Source organism: Carettochelys insculpta, chromosome 7 (genome assembly GCF_033958435.1).
Source record: "Carettochelys insculpta isolate YL-2023 chromosome 7, ASM3395843v1, whole genome shotgun sequence".
Lineage (NCBI taxonomy): Eukaryota > Metazoa > Chordata > Testudines > Carettochelyidae > Carettochelys > Carettochelys insculpta.
In genome coordinates this window covers 8760616-8786361 of record NC_134143.1, presented here as the reverse complement: position 1 = coordinate 8786361, position 25746 = coordinate 8760616, and the positions used below count along the sequence as shown (strand labels likewise).

Here is a 25746-nt window from a genome sequence, read left to right as displayed (position 1 = left end):
CTAGGTCTCTGCTGTGCCTGGCTTGTGAGCAAGTACGTCTGGCAGCAGCTTCCCCTCCCCAGCACATGCACCCAGAATATTAACATCATGCTCCATGGTGCTGCTCTCACCTTCATTCCAAGTGTCTTTACCTAAACTTGCCTCTTGAGCTGGGCTTCTGCATGCCCCAGTCATGGCTGGCGGAGGGGTCCCAAGCCAGAGGAACTGCCTGAGAACACAAACGCCTTGAGGTGAGAGAACTGGGTGCACTTGCATCAATGCATACATTGCAGATCTCTGCTGTTACCAACTGCTGAAACCACCTTTGTTTCGTAAGGCAGAGAGGAACCCCCTTCTTCTCCACCCAAAAAAAAATCACAAGCTAAAGCTTTTCCCACATAAAACAAGGGCTTTGGAAGGAATCCACATTTTCCACAGATTTTCCAAATTCAAGAAGAAATTGTTCGTTTCATCTTTTTTTAGCCCGCACTTTCTAAATATTTTTCTTAGAGCCACATTTGAAATAAAACAAAAATCTTCATATTACTTGTTTTCATCAATTATGCTTAAAAAAATTCCAGAAAAAGTTTTTAAATGAAATTAAATAAATGGATTTTATCTCACATTTTGTTTAAAAAAATAAAATAAAATAAAAAGGCGGGGGAGGGAAGGGGAAAAGCAAAGCTGTCCTACCAGCTCCCGTGAAAACTTGTGTGCACACTGAGCTGGATGTGAGTTTAAAATTAGCAGCGGCATCACACTTTATGTGAAATGCACTGATTTCAGAAGGATCTTGGAAAGATCTTAAAGTAAGAGGTTCCTAAGATCAGGTGACTCAAGAGCCTTATAAAATCCTCTTGATTATCTGTTGCATTTTAGATATGATATGTTGGTGTTGTATATTTCAGCATCTCTAGGTATTTGCATCACAGCGCTGGTCACATCAGCCCCAATATTTACTTCTCTCCTAGACCTTTGCTTAGTCTGGTGCCGGCTGGGATTTGCAGGCAAAGTTCCACAGTTTCACAAGAAACTCTTAGTTGCCACCCCACCAACAAGAAGAAAGCTTTAGAAGTCTCACAAGAAATCAAACTACAGCTCAGCTTTGGACAAGATGACTGGAGAGGTTAGATGAGGGATTGGCAACCAAAATAGCAGCAAGAGCCATTTTTTCCAATTTGGTAAAAATCTCAATAGTTCAAGAGCTGCACTTCATGTGAATACAAGACAGTCCTTAATAAATAATGTCAAACTATACTTTTTGTAACCCCTATTTTAAGTACAGCACACACATGAAGATTTGTAATGTGATATATTTTTACTGCAGGACATTTGCAAACTTTTTACATATTCTATTTCCTCACACTTTGGCTACGTCTACACTAGCCGGCTACTTCAAAGTAGCCGGCACAACGTTGAAATAGCACCTGTTGTGTCTACACGCACCGGGTGCTATTTCGACGTTGAAATCGACGTTAAGCGGCGAGACGTCGAAATCACTATTCCCATCAGAAGATGGGAATAACGCCCTACTTCGACGTTGAACTTCGAAGTAGGGTGTGTGTAGGCGATCCACGTCCCGCTACTTTGAAACAGCAGAGTTCTCCATGGCGGCAATCAGCTGAGGGGTTGAGACGCTCTGTCCAGCCCCTGCGGAGCTCTATGGTCTCTGCACTCAGCGGCTCTTAAAGCCACAGGGACCCAGAAACCCCATATCAGGAAGCTGGCAGTGTGCACACAGCAGCCCTGCCACGTGGTGTCCCTGCACTGCCAGAGGGACATCATGGCAGCCAGCCAGCCTCACGAGCATCCGCAGAGCTCCCCCTCCGGGCCATCCCAGGGCTCCCAGGCCTCCAGCCGGTTGGGTAGGAAGTGGGACCCCTCCTGGACAGACCCTGAGCTCCGAGACCTGCTGGGGCTCTGGGGGGAGGAGGAGGTGCTGCATGTCATGGGGATCAAGTGGCGGAACGCGGAGGCGTTTGCCCAGCTGGCTGAGGGCCTGGCTGCCCAGGGTCACCCTGCCCGCACTCCTGACCACATCAGGAGCAAGATCGAGGAGTTGCGGCAGGGTTATGCCCAGGCCCGGGACTCGGCCAGCTGGTCTGGGGCTGCCCCCGCTGCTTGCCCCTATTACCAGGAGCTCAGGGCTATCCTGGGCCCCCGGGGCACCTCCTCCTCCCCCCCAGCCACCCTTGACACCATGGCCGATAAGCCCCAGCCGGCCTCGGAGACAGGGTCAGGACCAGAGGCCAGCCCTGCCCCCCCACACCTACTGCCGGGACCTTCCACCCCAGCCACAGAGTGGTCCAGTGAGGAGGGGGAGGTGGTGCTGGACATGTCGTCCCATGGATCCAGCTGGGTGTCTGCCTCATGGGCATCTCCGGAGCCTGGCAGTGCACTGTCAGGTACGTACTCCACAGGGCACAGACCCCCTGAGCATGGGGCAGGGGCACCACTTGACCAGGGGCCCCACACTTCCCCACAAGACCCCGGCCTGACATGGCCCAGGCAATCCACAACACAGGGACGGTGCCACAGCCACCAGTGCCCAGCAGCACCTCCACCCATGGACAGTCCCGTGCCCCACCCCTGGTGGGAAGGGAGAGGGGAGGACCACTGGAGGGGGCCACCCACAGGATCACTGCATGCACCAATGGGGGATGGATGGGGTGGGGACACAGGCCCTTGGGGGGATGGGGGGTGGGCCACGGGTCAAGGCTGGGTACTCACGGCCTCCCTTCCCCCTTTCCCCCTATTTCTGCAGTCGCACCATCCGTCGTCCCCGACAGCCCTCCCAGACCACTGGAGCACCAGCTGTCAGAGACACCACCTGCCCCAGTCCAGGTCCACTCCAGGGGACGACACCGCCACACCACCACCACCTATGACCCAGAGGTGGCTGCTGCCCTCCAGTGCCAGGCGGACCGCATGGAGCGGAGGCTCCAATTCGAGGAGCGGGAGGCCGCCTGGCACCGGGAGGCCTGGCGCGAGTTCATGGCCACCTTTAACCGGGTAGCCGATACCCTTGAGGAGCTGGTGGCCCATCTGCCTCCCCCCGATGTCCTCCGTCCTGCACTCCCCGCTGCCCTGCCCACTGATGTCCCGCCCGCTGTCGTCCCGCCTGGTGATGTCCCACCTGCTGATGTCCCGCCTGCTGCCCCACCCACCAGCTCCTCAGAGCAGGAGCCACCTGGGGCCATGGACCCACTTTGGCCATACCTCCCCGTGCTCCCGACACCCAGCCAGCCTCGCCAGGGACCCCCAGCTGAGAGGGGGACCGGCCAGCCAGACGCGGCAGCAGCGTCGTGCCCTTCCACCCCTGCCCCAGAATGATGGGCCGATGGGTGGCCTGCCCACATCTCCACCCCTGTACATAGTTGTCCCCACCCTTGTATATAGTTATTTATAGTTGACCCCCCCGTTATAGTTTGTAGAGATGTCCCCACTTGTACATAGTTATTATTTTCATTAATCTGTTCTTTTTGGCAAATAAATAATAATATTAGCAAAAAGAAGTGACATTTTTGTTTTTCTTGTAAATAATGACAGTTTTATTTTTCCCAAAACCTGTGTCCCGCGTGCTTTTGACGAGGGTGAGGTGTGGGTGCTGGGGCGGGTGCAGGGATGGCCGGGGGGGGGGGGTCGCTCACTGGGCCCCCTGGTGAAAGTACTCCCTTAGGGCCTCCCGGACCCGGACCCCGTCCTGGTGGGCCTGGCAGCTCAGGGCGGCGGCTGGCTGGGGGTAGGCTGCTGCGGCCTCCTGTGCCCAGCCCTGCACGAAGGCCACCCCCTTGCTTTCCACGAGGTTGTGGAGTGTGCAGCAGGCCCCCACAACCTGGGGGATGTTTGGGAGGCCCAGATCTAGGCATGCCAGGAGTCAATGCCAGCGGCCTTTCAGGCGCCCGAAGGCTCGCTCGACCCCTTGTCGGGCATGGTTGAGTTGGGTGTTGTAGCGCTCCTGGCTGTCGGAGAGGTGGCCTGTATAGGGCCGCATAAGCCAGGGCTGGAGGGGGTATGCCGCATCCGCCACAAGGCAGAGGGGTACGGTGGTGATATCCCCCAGAGGGAGATCCCTTTGGGGGATGTAGGTCCCCGCTTGCAGTTGGCGGCATAGTCCCGAATTCCGGAAAATGTGGGTGTCATGGGTAGAGCCGGGCCAGCCCACGTAGATGTCCTGGAAGCGGCCTGCAGGACCACAGAGTGGTATCCCTTCCTGTTGACATAGCGGCCACCACTGTGATCTGGGGCACGGATGGGGATGTGGGTCCCATCAAGGGCTCTGAAGCAGTTGGGGAATCCCATGGCGGCAAATCCCTCGACTGCCGCGTCCAAGTCCCCAACTCGGACGACCCTCTTCAGCAGCAGGGCATTGAGTGCACGCACCACCTGTGGGGAGGGAACACAGGTGCCTGTGAGGGTTTGCAGAATGTGGCCCCCCTCACCCAGGCCTCCCTCCTGAGGCCCCCCTCACCCAGGGCCCGCTCCTGTGGCCCCCCTGACCCAAGCCCCTCTCCTGAGGCCCTCCTCATCCAGACCCCCCTCCCCAGCAGGGAGTTCAGCCCCAGGCCTCCTTACCTCTATGAGGACAGCCCTGACTGTGGCCTTTCCCACTCCAAACTGCTGCCCCACGGAGCGGTAGCTGTCTGGAGTGGCCAGCTTCCAGACAGCTATTGCAACCCTCTTCTCAACGGGGAGGGCGCGCCACATGCGGGTGTCCTGGTGCCTGAGTGCGGGGGTGAGCCACTGGCAGAGCTCCATGAAGGTCTGGCCGGCTCATGCAGAAGTTCCACAGCCACTGGTCGTCATTCCATTCCCCCATAACCAGGTGCTCCCACCACTCAGTGCTGGATGGGTAGCTCCAGAGTTGGCGGGGAACCCGGTGGGGGAGGGTGAGGAGGGCCCGATGGTCGGGGGCGTCTCCTGGTGCTCCTGGGGAGGGCTCCCATTCCAGAAGGTGCTGGGCGGCTGCCCAGGCAGCAACTAGAAGGGCGCCTGCTCCGTGGGAGACAGCTCGTAGGGCTTCCAGCTGCTGCTGGAGGTCCATGTCTGCGGGCTCGAGGTCTGCGAGGCTTGTATCACCAACACTCGTGCAGTGCAGGCCGAGTGTGTCTGGGAGGGGCTCTTTAAGGGAGCGGCTTGCACTGCCCCAGAAGGGCTAGTGTGCTCTGTGACCCAGTTTGTGGGCTTTCCTGGCCCCTTATTTCAAAATAGGGGGCTTGTGTGTGTGGACGCTCCGCATTTCCCTCCGGGGCGGCTCTTTTTGATGTTCCCCGGAGCTGCTTCAACGTTGAACGTCGACGGTTGCCAGCCCTGGAGGACATGTAGACGATAATCGTCGAAGCAGCCTATTTTGAAGTTCTTACTTCGAAATAGGCTACTTTGACGTTGTGTCCTAGTGTAGACATAGCCTTTGTGTGTGTGTTGGTACCTCTGTCTTCCTGACTGTCACTCCCAAAACTTCTCTCTCTCTGGTGGACACTAGAGGGGGTTATCCAACATTTCAAGATCACACATCACTTGCTATTTCATATGAGTTATTCATTTTGGGGCTTTTAGACATTCACTGTTTATTGAAAATAATCAGAAAGTTTTTTGTTTTGTTTTGTTTTGTTCTTTTACGTTGCAATTTTAGCATTGGGAGCCACAAGCAGCCTTGAAAGAGCTGCACATGGTTCTGTAGCCACAGGTTGCAGACCCCTGACTAGACCAATTTGTGGTGTGCATTCAAACCTAGTCTGTCCCTTAGTCCTTCCAAAGCCCACTCCACGCCAGCGTTTGTTAGCTTTCAGTGACTGTGGCCTGATGGTGAGAGCAGGAGACTGACAAATATGACTCCCGATTCTACCCCTGCCTTGGTCATTGACACTATGTGCACTTGTGGCAATGACACTTTGTGTCTTTGTGCCTCAGTTTCCCCATATGGCAAACAGAGGCTCTTTCCACCCAGGCATACAGTTGACCCCCAAGTTACGTGACAGTTGTGCTCCTGCACACCCTCACATAACTCAAATTTCATGCAAGTTGCCAGGGGAGCTGGTTCCAGGCTCCCCACCACTCTGGGAGCCGCATGAGGCTTCTCCCCAGCTTCCCCCAGGAGGGACAGACAGCTGTGGCTGCACAGTTTCTCCCAGCTGGGAGAAGCTGGGTGAGCAGCTGCAACGGTGCAGCTTCTTACTGGTTTCCCCCCGCTGCAGGAGCCAGGGGCTGGAGCAGGGAGCTGGGGAGGGGATTTCAGCTTGCTTTAACAGGAGTTAAGTGCAAGTTGAAATCACTCATATCAGGGGTTTACTGTACTGCCATATTTAATTTACCAACAGTAGCCAACTGCTTTAAAATCCTTGGGCAGAAGGTTCTACAGAAACACAAAGTACGACCACCCTCGGTCCCAAATGAGCAATTAACTAAAGCATGTCTCAACTTTAAGCCAATCGGGATCCCAAGCTGGGACTTAACGACTCTGGTGACATGTTGGCTGAAGCCCAGCCCTCAATCTGAGTCAGCCTACTTCCTCAAAGGTGCCCCAACCCTAGTGCAGACAGGCACTGCCGTAAAGCCACACGGCTTAACGCAGCTCTGCTACCTTAGTACATCTGGCTCGATGGATTGCGAGGCAAGCTTCTCAAAAACCCTGATGAGAGGCAGGTGCAGTGGATGGCTGTCCTGGCTCAGAGCATGCTGACAGGAGGAGATGATGGTGCTGAGCAACCCGGCTGTGCACATCACCTGACGACTCTTCTCCGACTTCACCAAGGACTGGACATGATCTGCCACGGCGCACTGGATTTCCTGGGAAAGCTGAAACAAAGGGAGCTCTTGAGATCCTAACTCCACAGGCTGGCTAAAGGCAGAACCTTGATTTTAGTGGGCTCTGGATCTGCAAAGAACCAGTCACGTGCAGCAGCTTACCAGTTTAGCTTTGACTCCACTGCTGCTTTGATTAAATGCATTAGTAGCTATGCCATAAAAATCCACACCAGGAAAGCCCAGATCTTCTAACTGCTCACAGAGATGGATTTAGGAGCAAGCTAAGTGAGCCACAGTTCATGGCCTCAGATTGTAAAGGGCTTCCAAATACAAAAAATATTACTAAATTTGAGTTGCGTCCTCAACTATGTACTGATATATATGCAAAGATAACACTGTATTTCTGTTTTCATTATTCTTTCTGTTAGCAGAATAGAGATTTTTATGGCTATGCTATGAGACATTTTAAACTTGACATAGTTTAGGACCTCAACATGGCTTAATTTTTCAATTTTTTTTTACAAGTTTTTACAAAATTACAAAAAAACCAAACATTTACAAACAGAATGACAGATTATGATATTTCCCATGGCATCAGGCATGCAGATAATGTAGCTAATCTGTCCAGATTTGGGGCTTGATCTTTCAGTGTTAATTGGAAAGGTTCACCAGGAGCTAGACTGGTGTAACACCAATATAAGTGAGAGGAGATTCACAGCTTTGACCACGTAGGCCAGATTTTGAAGACCTCATAGAGAAAATTCAATGTGCTCAATGCCCACAATCCAGACATGACACTTAGTTATCCTAAATCAGAGGTTTCAAAAGTGCTGAGTACCCAGCAGCCCCCATCACAACACTAATGGTCAGATTTTCACGGCAGCTCCCAGCACGCAGACAATCAGGCCACTTATTTTGGTGTCTTAATCAGTGTTCCCTGTAAACTGAGCGTTTGGGTGGCCACCCAGGAGAGATTCAGGTGCCGCCCAGCTCATTGTCAGAGCGCCCTCAGCTGACCACAGCCAGCAACGTGTGTTTCTTATTGGCGGTGCACATTTGCACATGCCTCAGTGCACATAAACATTTATTCTGCACACAGACGTGAAAATTAGAGGGAACATTGGTCCTAATGGAAATTAAGCTCTTTAGAACTCAAGTACTAAAACTCAATTACAGTTTGAACCTCTCTCATCCAGAACTATCTTCTCCGGCAACATCCGTAATCCAGCATGATTTTAGTTAGCTGGATGACCGTTTATCATGTGTGTGACCGAGTTTCCCATGGTCCCATAAAGTTTGTTTATAGCCATCAGTCCTGGCTCTCACTGTTCTGTGCTGTTATTTAGCTCTAATTGATCCCTAAATGTCTTCTAAGAGTCCGGTAAGCAAAGGAAGTATTGGTAATGCTTCTTGACAATATTGACCTCCCGTGGTCTGGCACATTCTCCCATCTGGCACTGGTCAAGTCCCCAGGGTGCCGAATTAGAGAGGTTCAACCTGTACTTATTCTTTTCCCTTTGCACAAGAAGAAATGTATATTCTCCCTATGGACTTAAAAAGAGCCCTTCCAAATCCAATATACATTTCTTGTCTTCTAGCAAGAAGACTGAATGAGCTCCAGAAACGAACGTCTAGTTCATAATTCTTTTAAATTTTGTATTGTGGTTATTTCACTTACTTTTCCAGGAGATGACAACATTATTATTTAGAATTTACGTAAAAATGACAAAAAAATGGATCTTGGCTAAGTGAAATTACAGGGTTACTCCAAAATAAATCCAATAGAACCACAATAGAGTACAAAAAAAATTGATTGTTCTCATTATCAAAGAAGCTCTGTCAATACTGAGATTGCCTTGTTTTGAATAAAATGTGCTGTTTTCAGGAATATTAGTTCCAGTAAAATGTTTTTTTTAGTGAAAATGTTAATGGTGGCAGGAAACCAGTCTACATTTCTCCATACAACCCAGATTGATTTTCCTAACACATATTACTTGCACTGTGAGCCAGTGAACTGGAGGTTCAATTAGAACCCGGCAGGTCTCACAGCTCTGCGTCAGATTGGAGTCTAAGGGCAAAATGTCATCGAGTAATTTGCCCAACATTCTTAAGTAGTCCCAGCTTCCTCCTGGTAGTTGAATTTCTCTCCCTTGCAAATGATGTTGGTTTGTAAGGGGACAGACAAAAGCTTCACAAGGTTCAAAGTGTGGGTTTGTTTCAACAGGATGTGATCCCCTGGGACTTAAAAATGCGGTAGACATAGATCCACAAAACATCAGATAAACTCTGCAGTCCCCCAGCACCACTCACTCAAGGAACTCAAAGCTCTTTGCAGACATACATCAATGCAACTTCCTAACCCACCCTTGAGAGAGGTACTATTTGATGGTATATTTCTTTTATCCAGGGATCTGCAAAAGCACCTATGGTGCCTAACTCCCCAGGGCAATTATTGAGAGTTAAACATCCAACATGCTTCAACAGACCCACCAGTAGGACCCTAACAGGCTGACTTTAAACAAGACATAGGCTCCTAAATCACTTACGTGCTTCTGAAATTGTTACCCAGAGTGAGTAAGTGACACCAAGCCAGGACTGCTAGAATTGGAAGGAGAACCCAAGTTCTCTGTTGCAACTCTGAGACATAGTCCCTCTCATAGTCCCTCTCTAATCTTACGGATTAGGAGTTTACCCATTGGCTTTGATGAGTAAGGACTGCCTGAGTGGGTGCTTGCAGAATTGGGTTCTGTCATGCCACAGTACGATTGATGCCATATGTTATCACTTGCAGAATGCATGTGTGGTGAGACAGGGCAATGGAAAGGAGAGACTATGAATTGTATATACCTGTACTACACTGGAGACAGAGATAGCTTGCCAGATGTTTTTGAATGAACCCTTTCTAGCTGGGGCTCTCTTTTCTCTTCCATAGGCTTCTGCAGCCGGCAAAGTTCATGAGAAGCTCTGGAGTGAGCTTAAAAAGAAATGGCCTGGCTTGCACCACGACTACTGTACAGGAACTTCAGAGCAGAGATTAGGGCTGATATAAGGCTTGCTGTGACTGCCTCCACGTAGGCAATCTCACACTCCAAGCTGGAGGCAGGGCTACGGTGAAAGGCGTCTCTCTGTGCTGAAGTAGTTCCTGTTCGTGAATCAGGCGTGGGTGATGTGCTCCATTCTCAATCAGTATCACACCAACCCAATGTTAAGGATGCTATTGGTGCTGCCTTTTAGAAGAGACGTACAACTAAGGATCTGACCATTTGTAATCAAGGCAATAGAGACCATTTGGCAAGTTAAGAGTAGGGGTCTTAACACTGGGGTCTTGTCCAAAGTCTAACTCAGTGAATTATATTCTGCTTCCCTGTATCCTCCTACAGACACAGCTGAATATTGCATTTTCCATGCTGTGTTCCAAGTGCTCATGCAGAGCTGTGCTTTGCCATCAGATCTCTGCGTCTGGCCTGATTGTTGGACCCCATGATCCTGATGTACAGTCAATAAAGTCCGGCAGGATATTTCCCCATGAAAGTCACAGCACAAAAAGAACATTCCTGCATACTTTTCTGGGGTTTCTAGGAAAAGTCCCTATCTGGGGCCTTGTTTTTAATCAGATGCACCTTTTGAAGAGTTTGCATGGTTTTTTATGGAGCATATGAAGAGCAAATGACACCGCCCCAGGGTAAGAGATCAAGCCGGGTGACAGGAAGCAGACAGGAGGAAAACCATTCACTCTGTTTGAACAGGAGCTATTGGCAGTTTGCATGGGATCAGTGTTTGCCACTAGATTTCCCCATCCCAAAGACTGGCCCAGTGAGATGATGTGCAGAAAGGCTGCAGGGATTTGTTTCGCTGCAATCGGGATAGCATCTGCACACAAACTCTCATGTTATGGTCCATCCTGCAGCCCTCCAGATACTGTGACATCTTTGCACAGATACCTGTCCAAGCCAGGCAAGTCAGCTGAGTTGGCTCCCCTCCTTTCAGAGTAAAGCTGGCTGCAGATTGCTCAGGGGAAGGATTTGGCCCCCAGCTCCCCAAAACAGGCTGCAGGACCTGTCCCCACACCCTGCAGTCCTCCCTTAACCCATGTGTCTCTCCAACTCTGTGTTCCAGAACATCTCTCTGCAGGCCCTAACAGCGCAGTGTGGGGGCCTCTTACAGAGACAGTACTGTGTGGATACCAAATTGATATCCATGTTCACTTTCGTATCCACAGAAATGAGCTGTGGATATCTGCATCCACTGCACTGATAAAACGATTATCTGTGGATTTTCAGGGCTCTACTTACAGAGTGAATTAACATAAGCAAATGTGCCATGTCTCCACTCAGACTGCTTTACCACCCCACATATGCACAAATCCCAGACCAATGTTCCCTCTCATCTTTTCCAGCCATGTGCAGAATAAATTTGTATGTGTACGAAGGCATGTGCAATGTGCACCACTAAAAGAAACAAAAATCCAGCTGTGGGCACTCTGCTAATCAGCTGGGCAGCATTTGAATCTCTCCTGAGCAGCCACACAAGTCTACAGCTTCCAGCGAACCCTGTTCCAGGTCCAGGGAAGAGGCTCATGGACTCCATAGAAATTGGGCCATGAAAGTAGCTGATCCCCATTTCCACTTGGGAGGGGAGATATCTAACCCTTAGCACAGAGACCTGGGACATGTAACCCACACCCTCCCGCAAAAGGAGAATCAATTATCTCAAAAGGCCAAATCACTATCTCTGGTGGGCCTAGAAAAAAAATCAGCAGAGCAGTAAGAGGAGGCCCCCTGACATCTGAGAGCCAAACAGGGAGGCATTTCTCTATCCTTCAGCTACTCCATTCATAATGCTGCCCAGTTTATCTGCCGCATGCAGGCCGCCTTCCTGATGGTTTCTCTCATCTGCAATTCTCTTGTTAAAACACATGTATAAAAACGCAGAATCAAATGGAGCCCAGAAAGTACAAGTGAGAAGAGCAGCAATAAAGGAGATAGCTGCCATCTAAGCCCTTGGGAAGAAGTGATCAGAGCTAGAGGGTGAAGGGAATCTTGTAATAGGAAAGATCTGGATTCAGTAGTTGTTTTGGCTTAGGCAAGCCACTTGAGATGATCTGTAGTGTCCTTTCAGGCCTTGAGCTCTGTGGCTTAGGGCTCAATTTTCCCTTTGCTTTGGGTAAGAGCTGAAATTACAGGGGCTGGTGGCTGCAGGGTGCCCTGCCATACATTTCCATCATAGACCCGGGTTACTGTTTGTTTCCATGGCTGTCAGCAGCCCCACTTGTTTCAGCACCTCTGGTCACTTGCACCAGTGTAAAATGCAACCCTATGAGAACAAAAATTATAACAGCCTATAGCTTCTATAATGAGGGGCATGGAGCCTGCATCACTGGAGGTTTTCAAGAATGGATTGGTTAGGCAAATACTTGGCAAGGACAGTCTAGCTTTGCTTGGTCTTGTCTCACCACAGGGGCTGAATGAGCTGAAATCCTGTAGTACCTTCCAGCCATCAGTTATGTGTTTCTGTGACAGTGATACTTTAAATTACAACATCATGTAGGGGAGAGAGCACCGGAGCAACACATAGGAAAGCTGAGTCTTGGCTCTGTCATTACTGTGTACAACTCTTCCCCTCACTGGGCTTCTCTTTCCCTGCCCTGCTTTGTCTTGTCTGTTTAGATTGTCTCTGCCTCAAGAGCATTCACAATCTACTATCATGTCTGACTAGGCTGCAGGAGATTAGTCCCTGGCTTTGGCTGTGTCCTTTAGGTGCTACTGTAATATCAGGAATAATAAATATTTGTGGGCAGAGAAGTGTCAAATATTAAACAATATCTGAGGGAACATGAAAGTGGGGGGTTATAGTATTATCACAACTTTATAAGCAGCAGTTCACAACTTGGGAAGTGCAGTTTTTGTGACATGCTTGCTATGAACATTAGCAACAAGAATAAACTGTTCATTTTCAGCTAAATCAAAGACTAAATCTAAAGGTCTGAAAGTGGCATCCCAGGGTGAGATGCAAGTAGGTATTTAGGCAATCATTGTCTGCCTCTCCAGATCTCAGTATGCACGGAGTGTGGGAAACACCACAATATTCTGCTAATGCACAGCCTTCTTCCCCTAGCCATACAATGGAGTGCCACTCAAACTCCCAAATACAACTTGATCATGAGAGAGACCTGCTAAAAGGAGTTACAGCACAAAACAGAAGACTGGGCCAAGCCAGCCCAAACTGATAAACCCAACTGACACTATTTATAGAAAAAGAGGTGTAGGTTGGACATTAGGAAAAACTGTTTCACCAGGCGGGTGGTGAAGCACTGGAATGTGTTGCCTAGAGAGGTGGTGGATTCTCCATCCCTAGAGGTTTTTAAGTCCCAGCTTGACAAGGTCCTGGCTGGGATGATTTAGATGGGGTTGATCCTGCTTGAAGCAGGGGGCTGGACTCCATGACCTCCTGAGGTCCCTTCCAGCCCCAGGATGCTATGATTCTATTGTGACTATTCACCATGCAAGGCACTACGCTTAGCTGTTTCGAACGGAAATCCAACTACATGAAAAAAACTTGCAGCTGAAGAAGTGGGTCTGTCCCACAAGAGCTCCAGTGACCATCTGTCCCATTTTTCCCAGGACAGTCCCTTACTTAAGCTATCTCACAGGAGTCCAGACTTTTTTTTTTTTTTTTTTTTTAAAGAAACTGGGCAAATTGTCCTGTATTTTGCAGAGCTCCTGTTCCCTGACACCTCGTGTCTTGAGGTGGCAGCCTCTGCTGCCAGGGAACTCCTCCATTGGGTGGCAGCCCCATTCCCCGACACCCCACGGAGGCAGCTCCCACTGCCGGTGAATTTTGCCATGGGGTGGCTGCCTCATTGCCTAACACCCCCCACTGTGAGGTTGTGGAGCCCCCGGTCTCCATTCCCTCTCATTAGGAGGCTGCAGAGCCCCCCATTCCTGGTGTTCACTGTGGAGCAGCAGCTCCCATCACTGAGGAGCTCTGACATGGGACAGCAGCCCCCCACGCTCAGAGGCCGGTGTCCCCTATTTGCCATAGAGCAATATGGTCACTTTAATGAAAGCTCATTACCAAATAAACTCTTTTGTTACTCTTCAAAGTGCTACAGGACTGTTGGTTTGTTTTCTAATCCACACGGTTGATTAAATGATGGAACTGCAAGACAGGCGATGAATGGAGGAGTCAGCTCCTAAGCCCCCTCCTCCCAACCCATTCTCATCACTGACAGACTCTGCATATGGATCACGGGAAACATTCAGCACAGAAATACATTTTAAAAAATGTTGTTTCCCTTAGGCAATACATTCTTTGTACTTCTCACTTCACCAACAAGAGCATGGAATGAGTCTTTCTGAAACAGCACAAAGATCAGGCCCAACAGGGACACTTCTGGCATCTGAGAGATTCCATCTTCAGAAATCATCCAAAAAGCAAGAAATGCCCTGATAACTTTAAAGAGGAGAAGTAGCTCATAAAGGTTACACATCAATATCCTTCTGGGGCAAGCACCCTGCACCACACAGCTTGCTGAAGTTGGATGAGACAGTAACTACGTTTGCTCTGTCATTACCTTTCCAAATAGGTGTCAGCTTCATTTTGATATATACAATTTTCAATTTAACGGAGGAGAATATTTGTCTTGTATAAATGTGGCCATTGCAATGGAAGTTGGCAAAAGCACCAGGATTGGTGCTCACATGAGTGATGCTCAATACATTTCTTTTAACGTATTCATCAACACCTCTGCCTTTTTAAAGGGCTTTTGGCAAATTTTCATACATCTCCTTTGATATCCCAAGGGATTTTTTAAAAAAAAATTAGAGATGGCTGCACACACAACCACAGCTCTAGTCTCATCGACTGTTAATTGCCATGCCGGTCAGGTCAGGAGAAAAGGCTGCTGTGTGAGGCACAGTCTCCTGTCTGTCTTATGACTCAGTACCACTCTCGGTACATTGACATGCTCGGTGTTACTTCAGCACACCACAGCTTGGGTCTGATAAAGGTCACCAAGAAGCAACAAATCCAATGGGGAATGGATCCTGTTTCCTTAGGTCGGAATCAGAATGCACTAATGTTTATTGAGTTCCACTAATAGTACTGTGTAGCAGAACTGCTGGTGCCCCAACTCCCTACCTGCTACCACTCCACCACCAAAGGGAGTCATTAATCTGTCCATCATCCTTGACCTACAGCTTTTCCAAAAGATCATGACACTCTGATGCCTGAGTAGTCACCAAACTGCAAGTGGGCTCCCAGCACTGTCCAATACCACGAAAGTGCCAGAGACTGGCCCTGCACGACTGACACAGTCATGGTAGAGCACACTTCCATCTACTGTGTCTCACCCACCACCAGTGAAGCTTGGGAGACTAAGTCCTAACTGGGGGCAGTGCTAGGAGACAGGAGAACCTCAGAAGCCCTTGCTGCCAATACAGCTTGGACCTCTCTAGTCCAGCACTCTGTCCTCCAGCAACACCTATAATCCAGCAGGATTTTAGTTAGCCAGACAACCACTTATCATGGGTCTGGCCAAATTTCCTGTGATCCCATTGAATTTGTTTACAGCCACCAGTCCTGGCTCTCAGTGTTCTGTGCCGTTATTTAGCTGTAATTTACCACTCAGTGTCTAATAGCCCAGCCATCAGTGGAAGCGTTGGTAATGTGCTAGACAATATTGACCTCCCATGGTTCAGAAAATTCTCTTGTCTTGCACCAGTCAGGTCCCAAGAGTGCTGTATTAGAGAAGTTCAACTTGTACAGCTTGACTGCCAAACAAATGTGGACTAGATAGCACAGAGAGAATAGAGGCTAGAGAGTCAAACAGCAAGCTTCGCAAAGCCCATCTTCAGATGACGAAGAGACATCAAATCACAGCTACTTAGAAAGGCAGCATGTTCTACCAGACAGAATCAGTTGACTTGGAGACACGGGTTCTAGTCTGGGCTGTGTTGCCAATTTGACAGTGGGCTGGTCACTTCACTTCTATTTGCTGTCACACCCCTTTAAACTGAAAGCTTTTCAGCACAGGTACTGCTTTGCACTATCTACCGTACCTCTGCTACTGATTTCTTACCAAACAAGAGAATGGGGGAAGGAAAAGAGAAGGGAAGGAAAGATTAACAGATTCATATATGTTACTGAGACTGATGGAATGTGTTCTGCCTTTTCATATTTTTAATACCACTGCCATCTACTGAACGTCTGTGGGATTTTCCTTTTTCCTCCTTCCTCTGGCAGAATCCTAGAGCCAGCCCTGAGAGAGTGACTTCCCTGACAGCTCCTCTCATCCAATTAGCTGTTCAACTTGTTTTTCAGAAATTAATTACAGTAATTGTCAAAATTTCAATAGCTGCTAGCTTGGTTTGCTATGAAGAGCCAAGAAACATCAGCAGTTAATTACACTCCCACCTTCCAGAGACACTGATGAGGAATCTGGTTTTATTCCAAAGCTCCAGTTTTCTGAAATATTTGGATTCAACGAGCATGCAAAGCAACAGATGTACACTGGATAATTTGCTCATTCGTCAGGATGCATATGGGGAGGGACCTGAGAAAGGAAATTTCACCTGAGCAGGTTCCAAGTTCCGATGAAGCTAATGGAGCACCAATTTCCTGTTGACTGTAACTGCTGGGAAGGGTCAGAAGCTTGATCCTGATCTTCCATACATCATAATTACCTTGTCTTAAGTGATTGACGTCAGTGTAAATGAGAGCAGAATTGAGCCTTGGGAGATACCAGGGGTGGCCAGAAGTGCTGTTGGCCCAAACAGCTGCTGTGTTGCATATGCCCAAGATGCACTGCAGGAAGAGTGAGGTGCAGGAAGCCCATTCCCCCTCCTGTGGGCTCCTGGGTCCTAGGAGCATGGTGTAGAGCAAGGAGTGGCCAGCCCTGCCAGCAGGGCTAACTTACCCAATCAGGACATATTGAGGAAAGCAGCTCCCTGGTCTCCAGTGACCGCTAGCCAATGGGAGGGGGAATTTTAACCCCATCCATGGAGCAGAGCTCACAGAAATCACTATGCCTACAGTCTGCCCAGCCTCTTATTTGCAGAGGAAAGTATCCAGAAAGCAGCATGACCTGTGTTTTGCACCAGATCATGACTCCAGGGCACAGTGAATGGGGTCAGTTTCTGTCAACCCACAGGGCCCCTCTTTCCTGAACAGAAAATCCCATTAATCCTGGTTCTATGCTTTCCCTGGAAAAAGAGCTCCTTGGACTGTCCTAGATCCTCTGCCGGTATTCTGGCCTCCATGAACATGCTGCATGTTGAGGTAGTTCTCTGCTGGCGATTGGGACTGAGTTCAATGAGGCTTGTGTCAAGGAGGGGAGGTTACTCACAGCACTGGCCAGATCAAAGGGATGGAAGAAAGAAAGATCAAAGCACCATCTAAGCAGATTTACCTCAGGGTGTTCCTCCTGGTAGAGCTTTGGAAGCAGTCTCACCATGACACAGACAGCCCCTGGATTTACAATGGCACAGTCTCCCACTTCCAACCTAAAGTGAACAGATGAGGAAGAACTGTAACAACACTGCAGACAAGGACGCACAAGGTCAGTTAGTATCCCAGCTGACAACTGCATTGCTCTTGGTTTGTATTAACCAGATTTTGGGTTAAAACCTACATCAATGAGCCAGTAATACAGGATGGACAGAAACACCAACAAGGTATGCCCTACTAAAAGCATCAAAAGCTCAAATCTGACCTTATGGATCCAGGACCTACTGATGCCTGGGCTTGCAGAGCCATTTTCCAAATGAGCTCTGAGAGTAAGAATTTGTTGAACAAAAAGTCACTGATGCCTCCAGAGGCGGTGCCATATTCGCTAAAACAGATCCCAAGATCACGACCTAGGATCTAGCACTGAGTTAGAGCTCTCGGATCCCCCAACACAGCTATGTCTAGATTGCAGGCTTCTGTCGAGAGCCCGGAGGTCTCCCAGTCGAATTCTGCTGCTCTAGTAGCCTTCTGCTGATATCCCAGTCACCCTCATTCCAAGAGGAAGAAGGGATGTGTCAGCAGAGAGGGTTTTCCTGACATTTGGCCCTGTGTAGACAGGTCAAACTTCAGGAAAGCCTCTCCCGAGGGAGCTGTCAGCAGGAAATATGCAAATGTGTTGCATAATTTGCGTATCTTTTGCCAACAAATCTCTTCTATCTAGACATAGCCCATGAGAGCAGCAAGCAGGGAAGTTATGTGGTGTGGTGTGGTGTGGATAACATCAGAATGCCTTTCCCTGCAACAAAACCCTTCCCCAAACAAAAACTCAAAATCCACCTAGAGGCAAAGAAAAGGTTTGTGGATATCAACTTTTCCCCATCATTTTTCACTTTTGCCACATGCTTCGGCCCACTCAGGGAGAGGAGAACAAACATCAAAACTCCACAGGGAAGTGTGTAGAGCTCACACTAATTACAGGCTAGAAGCAGGTCATTCCAGGGAGTAAAGTAATCAGAGAGGTGCTTTTACATGAGATTTCTAGCTCAGGATACTTGGAGAAAACACCCACATTTCTAGGCACAATCTTTGAAGCAAGGCATGAGCCAGCTGAAAGTTGTGGCCTGTACCATATTACCAGATACATAGCCCTTTCCAAATGGATCCCTGGGAAGGAAACTGACAGTGTGTGATACCACTAATTGGATGGTGCAGAATAAAACAGCAAGCACCATAACACTGGGTTAAGCAAGAAGAATAAACAACAGGATGGGAATATAATATAATGAAACTGAGGCAGAATAATGTCTATAATAAACAACTGTGTGCCATTTCCTGGAGCCACTGCAAACAGACCAGTGAAAAGCAATTAACAGGGGACACTGCCCCACAGTGACCAATTACTATTATTACACCCTCAGGGCAAACAGCCCGATTAAACAGTGCTTCTAGAAAAAATAAATACTTGGTAATCTTTAAACTTCATTAGTCAAATTCAGCTCCAGTGTAAATAGCAGCAACTCCGCTGATTCCATATCCACACCAGAGAGGATTTAATGGCTAAACAAGGAAGGAGGCATACTTATTTTTAGCATACACAATCTTTGGGTGAAATCCCGACCACACTGACAAGGAGGACAAATTTCTCATTCAATTCAATGGTTCTAGGATTCTGCTATTTGCAGTTTTCACTCTTCACCTGTGCTCCTTGGGCCAAATTCCTCTGCTGCACTAACCTGTTGAAATCAAGGGAATTTATTACACCAGAGAGGAAGCGAGCCTCCTGTGTTTGGGGATGTGATGGTATTGTACACCTCAGCAAAACTACAGAGGAGACAATGTCAAGCAGTGTTATCAACGATCATCATTCTATCAATATGTGTGGCTTTTTAAAGCCCCGGCTTCTGGAGCCCTGTGATTCCCTGGGAAACTTGGGTTTTATTTTTAAAAGAAAGATCTTTCTAGCCCTTTTACATACTTTGTTTTATCTAACTCTTGACTTCCCCATCCCACACCCCCTCCTGCCACCCCTCCGCTCTTCTGATTTGCCAACCTTGAAAACAATTTTGGACCTCTGTGCTTTATATATTGAGTCTGTTCTGGTATCGCTATGATCTGAAGAAGTGGGTCTGTCTCACGAAAGCTCATCACCTAAAATTATTTTGTTAGTCTTTAAAGTGTTACTTGACTGCTTTTTTGTTTTGACAGAATACAGACTAACATGGGTATCTCTCACTTTCTAGCCCTTGTGATTGTAGAGAAATGCTGGAAAGCCAGTTCCTGAGAGACTCAAAAACTCAGAGGTAAAAAAAAAAAAAAAAAAAAAAAGAGCCAAATTCACTCATTTTAAAAACATGAGGTTTTTACTCCTATCTCTTGCTTTTTAGAGGCTGACAATGCTGTCTGAGTACTTGGCCAGTAGCATAATTATGGATGGGATAGAGCAGAAAGAGGAACCAGTCTGAATTCCTGCCTGTCCCCGAACTGCACCGCCAAGGTCTGCATATAACCCACCCTCTCCGTGATCTTCTAAGGGCCCCCAACCCCTTCCTTCCCCACCATCATCCACGAGACCCGTTGGGACTATTGGACTTGCAAAGTTACCCTAAGATCAGCTGTAAAAAGTGTGTGAGTGTTTGTAAGATGTTACAAAAACCATAAAAACAGGGCAGGTTGTTTTCAACAAGTGACTATTGTAATAGGTGCAACAAAACCAGAGGGAGAAACTATAGAAGTCCAATGAAAACAGTGTAGGACCCGTGGCAAGGTCAAATTTAGTGAAAAACATAAAGCTGAGGAACAACGTTACTCAGCAAGTCTGGGACCTCTGGAACTGGGTTTAATTGGCGGAAAAAAAAATGAAGATGAATTATGCCACTCACTTTTACTTCTTTCGGGGATTCTTCAGAGGATACTTTGAGGGGTAAAGAAAAATAATTAATCTTCCCCCCTCTTATCCCTCAACTTGCAAGCGCTGCAACTCATCTCAACCCGTTGAAGGGCCTTTCTTCCTGATAGGAGCACATTGCTCTTGCTAAATAGACTGTGTTTTCACCTGTGCACATTGAAAGTCATCATATTAGTGCACACACTTCTCAGCCCCCCAGCAGGGAGATTGTATTACCAGCACCACAAAGAACGCTGAGATCCAATATTGTATTCCTTTCCCTTGTTGTGTGACTTTCCCACCCTGCTGTTTCACTCCTCCTATCCTCTCTCTATTGGCTCTATTGATATCATGGGATCTGGATATCAACTCCTCTGTGTCCATCCAAACCTGTCTTGTCTAAGGAGAAAGATTCCAACCACATGACAGCCCTGATTGGACCAGAACTAACTAGAGTCAAAGCCACAGGTGTGGCAGATGAGTTGCTAGCCAAAGCAACCACTTGTAACTAACCAGCAGTCCGAGTTCCAGACTCATCAACACAAGCCAGTTCCTCCCATCTTTGCTATCCTCTCTCCCTTCCTCCTCCTGTCTGTCAGCTGGTTAAGAGGTGGATAAGTGAATGCCCTCAACACATCAGGGTGGAATAAAATTAACCCTTTCCTTCCATTAAAGAGAAAACAAGAGATTGATATTCTGACTCCAAAAAGAAAGACTTGGAGAAGGTCTGACTACATTTGCTTTGCACAATTACTCATCACAGTTTCAATGGAAATGCTAGTTTTAACTTTATGGGTTACAGCACTAGTACCAGTCTCAGCCAAGGCTTTCTGGGTGTTTGCCATGCAAACAAAGAAAACAGGGGGCTCTGTTTCAAAACCAGCCTCAAAACCTCTCCCTCACATCTTCTCAAGGCCAGAGCCAGCAGCTGGAACTGTGGAGTGATTTAAAGCATTGTTTATCAACCTTTTTTTTTTTTATAAAGTACCCCATTTTAAATAAAAAAGTTATGAGTACCCCAGACTTCTTTCATGTAGCCCTAAAGGTACATGTATCACCAGTTGAGAAACATAATCCTCAGATGATCTCAGGTCTCAAAACAAGAGCCATTCAACTTTTCCAGATTATTGTACCCTTTCAGGAGTCAGATTTGCTTTTCAAACCCCAAAGTTACACCTCACTCAAAAAACTACTTACTTACAAAAACATGCAAAAATAATCACAGAAGACTAATACTGAAAACTTGCTGATGTTCTACCATCTTATTATCAAATAAATGAATTGAAATAGAACTATTGTAGTTACAGTTCACCAGAAAGCATATGAAGCAGTTGAAACAAGTCATTGTCTGAATGAACTTTTAGATTGTACTGACGTTACTAGTGATTTTTTATGTAGCCTGTTGTAAAACTAAGCAAATACCTAGCTGAGTTGATGTACCCCCTGGATGAGCTCAGTGTACCTCCCAAGGGTACTTGTACCCCTCATTGAGAAACACTGGTTTAAAGGGAGTCTTGTCCACACTGCACTACCAGAACATAAGAACATAAGAATGGCCATACTGGGTCAGACCAAAGGTCCATCCAGCCCAGCATCCCATCTGCTGACGGTGGCCAATGCCAGGTGCCCCAGAGAAGGAGAACAGAAGACAACGATCAAGTGATTTATCTCCTGCCATCCATCTCCTGCCCTTGTTCTGAAGGCCAGGGCACCATACTTTACCCCTGGCTAATAGCCATTTATGGACCTAACCTGCAAAAATTTATCGAGCTCTTTTTTAAACCCTAATAGAGTCCTGGCCTTCACAGCCTCCTCCGGCAAGGAGTTCCACAGGTTGACTGTGCGCTGTGTGAAGAAAAATTTCCTTTTATTAGTTTTGAACCTACTACCCATCAGTTTCATTTGGTGTCCCCTAGTTCTTGTATTATGGGAAAAGGTAAATAATTTTTCTATATTCACTTTCTCCACACCATTCATGATTTTATAGACCTCTATCATATCGCCCCTCAATCGCCTCTTTTCCAAACTGAAAAGTCCCAGTCTCTCTAGCCTCTCCCCATATGGGACCTGTTCCAAGCCCCTAATCATCTTAGTCGCCCTTTTCTGAACCTTTTCTAATGCCAATATATCTTTTTTGAGGTGAGGAGACCACATCTGCACACAGTACTCGAGATGTGGGCGTACCATAGTTTTATATAGGGGAAGTATGATATCTTTTGTCTTATTATCGATCCCTTTTTTAATAATTCCTAACATCCTATTGGCTTTACTAACTGCCGCTGCACACTGCGTGGATGTCTTCAGAGAACTATCCACTATAACTCCAAGATCCCTTTCCTGATCTGTCGTAGCTAAATTTGACCCCATCATGTAGTACGTGTAATTTGGGTTATTTTTTCCAACGTGCATTACCTTACACTTACCCACATTAAATTTCATTTGCCATTTTGCTGCCCAATCACTCAGTTTGCTGAGATCTTTTTGTAGTTCTTCACAATCCCTTTTGGTTTTGACTGTCCTGAACAACTTGGTGTCATCTGCAAACTTTGCCACCTCACTGCTTACCTCATTTTCTAGATCATTGATGAACAAGTTGAACAGGATCAGTCCCAGGACTGACCCCTGGGGAACACCACTAGTTACCCTCCTCCATTGTGAAAATTTACCATTTATTCCCACCCTTTGTCTTCTGTCTTTTAACCAATTCCCGATCCATGAAAGGATCTTTCCTCCTATCCCATGACCGCCTAATTTACATAAAAGCCTTTGGTGTGGGACCATGTCAAAGGCTTTCTGGAACTCTAGGTATATTATGTCCACTGGGTGCCCCTTGTCCGCATGTTTATTAACCCCTTCAAAGAATTCTAATAGATCAGTTAGACACGACTTCCCTCTGCAGAAACCATGCTGACTTTTGCCCAACGATTCGTGCTCTTCTACGTGCCTTGCAATTTTATTCTTTACTAGTGTTTCTACTAATTTGCCTGGTACTGATGTTAGACTTATCGGTCTATAATTGCCAGGGTCTCCTCTGGAGCCTTTTTTAAATATTGGCGTTATATTGGCCATCATCCAGTCATTGGGTACCGAAGTGGATTTAAAGGAAGAAGAGATGGAAAGGCCCAACCCTGGATGGCCGTCCTCCTTGTATAGTTATTTACGCAAAGTAAAGCAGGCACAGGGTACTGCCAGATCAGAACAGCAGCATTTCACACCCACTGGGCAGAGGGGAAAGTAAACGCACTTCTCACCAGGCCCTTCTTGGACTTCACCACCTTCCTTTCCCAGGCACCAAGCATGTTGCCCGTCAGTTTCCATGTTAGACCTGCCCGGCCTAGCAGTGCACTGGGGCTGCTGCCTCTTGTGAGGGGAAGTGTGAACAGGGAGGAGCAGCCAGGAGGAAGCGGAGCTGCATGTTCATAGGAAAGCCACCCGCATGCACTGCATTGCCCACGTTAGTCGGTGAAACCTTCCCCAGCCTCTTCACAAGCCTCCCAACTGCCTCTCTCCAGCTCCCTCCTCTGCTGATGCCTCTGGCTCACACTCATGACCCCATGAGCCATCACCTCAGGCAGAAGGGGGCTCAAAAAATTGAAGCTCCCAAAATTAGGGGCCACTTGACTCTGACTGACGCAGTCAGAGTCCCATCATAGAACGCCACAGCTCCTAACTCTGTCCCTGGGAGGCAGGACAAGAGTAGGGTCCAAGTGGGGTACTTCTCAGGCCTAGCATCCTGCAGGATGCTTTCGACTCCGTCCCTCTCATAAGGGAAACCTTCTTGTGGCAGGCTGGTGGGCAAAGCTTGTCCTCAGTGATATCAGGGTGGGGAGCGAGGCAGCTGTCTATCATCCTGTAATTCAGTCAGACCTGTTGCCTCATGCCTCCTGGTATTAAGCCACTTCTCCTGTCCCCTGCTGCTGCCAGTCCCTGCTTGGCTCTCAGCCTCTGCCTCAGGTCAGCCTGAGGCCCATCCTGAGCGAGTCCCCTGCCTATTGACTCAGCTCCTTGCAAATCTCTCCTGAGCTGGGGGAAGAACATTAGTGAACGTACCCCTCAGCTTCTTCACCACAGCATTTCATCTGAACTCACTGTCCTATCCCCTGGGATATATCCGATGGGAATAAGGGGACTTCGAAGTAGGCGGGGTCCTTTCGAAAAGGAGCCCCATTGGGACGAGCCGCGCGGCGGCGAGGCGCATCAATTTCGAAGTGCCGCAGCCGCCCGCATGCTAATGAAGCACTGAATATGCATTTCAGCTCTTCATTAGTAAACTTCGAAATGGCCATTTGCGTGGCAATTTCGAAGTTTGGGGCTAGTGTAGACACAGCCAATGAGGCAGATGACAGGGCTGCATCCATCTTCATTTTTCCAACTCAGGACATTTGAAATTGTTAGTGATTTAGGCCCATTCACCCTGCCCTCCATGATTGGAAGCAGTCTTCTGTCCCATTACAGGAGTCAACATTGATTTAGGTGGCTTTGAGCAGAAGCAAAAAAGTTTTTAAATTCCAATGGCCAATAGCCCCTCTCTGGTACTGAGCCAGGATCACGGGGCAACCTCACACAGTATATAATCCAGACCCCAGGGATAAGACCAAAACTCCCACTGAGTCATGTGCCATAGCACTCTTGGTCCCAGGATATCCCTGAGAAAAAGTGCACTTTTAATAGTCCAGCCTGTGTTAGCCAAAGAGGCACGCTTCTGCCTCACCCACTTTGTCTCTGACATTTATACCACAATGTTTGTAGTCATGTGGCTTTGTCTGCTGGCAAGAGCTCAGGGTTGGGAGTGGGAACTCCTCAGCTTGACTCCTGGCCCTCCGTCTGACTCACTGTGGGACCAGGGACAGGTCACTCCACTTCAGGGCCTCCATTTACCACACTTCTCCCTGAAAAAAGCACACAATACTACCTGCCTTCAGCCTGGGGGCTTTGCCAGGCTCATTTCAGTACTCTAGGTAAAATGCTGTGGTGTCCTCAGTGATACAAGAGAACTTATTGCTCTTGGATTGTGGGGTCTTTCTACAACAAAGAATCAAAGACCTACCTGTCTTCAGGCTCTGCCCAAGCCCTGGAATCAGAGGCAGCTAATTTATTCTCCAGTTGTGTGAAACTACTACTGTTCTCCCCCAGTGGATCTTCCACAGTAGGCTTTAGCTCCAAGAGGAAGTTCTCCAGATGCAGGGTCCCTTTGATCAAATGGTCAAGGAAACTCAGAATCCGTATGCAGTTCCTGAGGCACACTGGGAAAGGCTCTGACAAGCAGAAGGCTGCCTTCAATAATTCCTCAAACGTCCTTCCCTTCTGGAGCTGCATCGGGACTTTCTGCCCCTCCTGTGTCCAGAAGCAGCCGAGCAAGCAGAGATCTTCTGCCAGCTTCTCAAAGAGGCCGTTCCTTTGGAAGAAGTCACAGTTGACGAGGTCCAGGTGCAGAGCAGCGGCTATCCCCTGCAGCGCGTACAAAACAAGCTCCAGGACAGGGCCGTGTCCAGTAGCTGCCCACAGCCCAGACGGTGGGTCCTGTAACGCACCTTCCATGTCAGAAAGAAGAGACAGGAGCCCGTTGAATCCGCTGCAGGTTCTGAAAGCTGAGTGGAACTTGGGGTTCTCCAGGATCCTCAGGAGAGACTGCAGCATTGGAGGGAAGAGAGACAAAGTGAGCGTTTAACCCATGCCATAAACAGCACCGAGCA

The 25746-nt window shown here is 48.1% G+C and overlaps 1 protein-coding gene across 1 annotated transcript in view; it reads right to left on the bottom strand.

Annotated features, from left to right (window-relative positions):
* The window catches only part of WDFY4 (WDFY family member 4), a 217747-nt gene that overhangs the window by 149917 nt on the left and 42084 nt on the right, over positions 1-25746 (bottom strand). The window contains exons 11-14 of the mRNA XM_074999912.1: positions 25101-25681; positions 17132-17225; positions 6560-6774; positions 111-208 (exon numbers count right to left, since the gene is read on the bottom strand). Of these exons, the coding sequence (XP_074856013.1) occupies positions 111-208; positions 6560-6774; positions 17132-17225; positions 25101-25681 (988 nt within the window). The remainder of the gene's footprint in view (positions 1-110; positions 209-6559; positions 6775-17131; positions 17226-25100; positions 25682-25746) is intronic.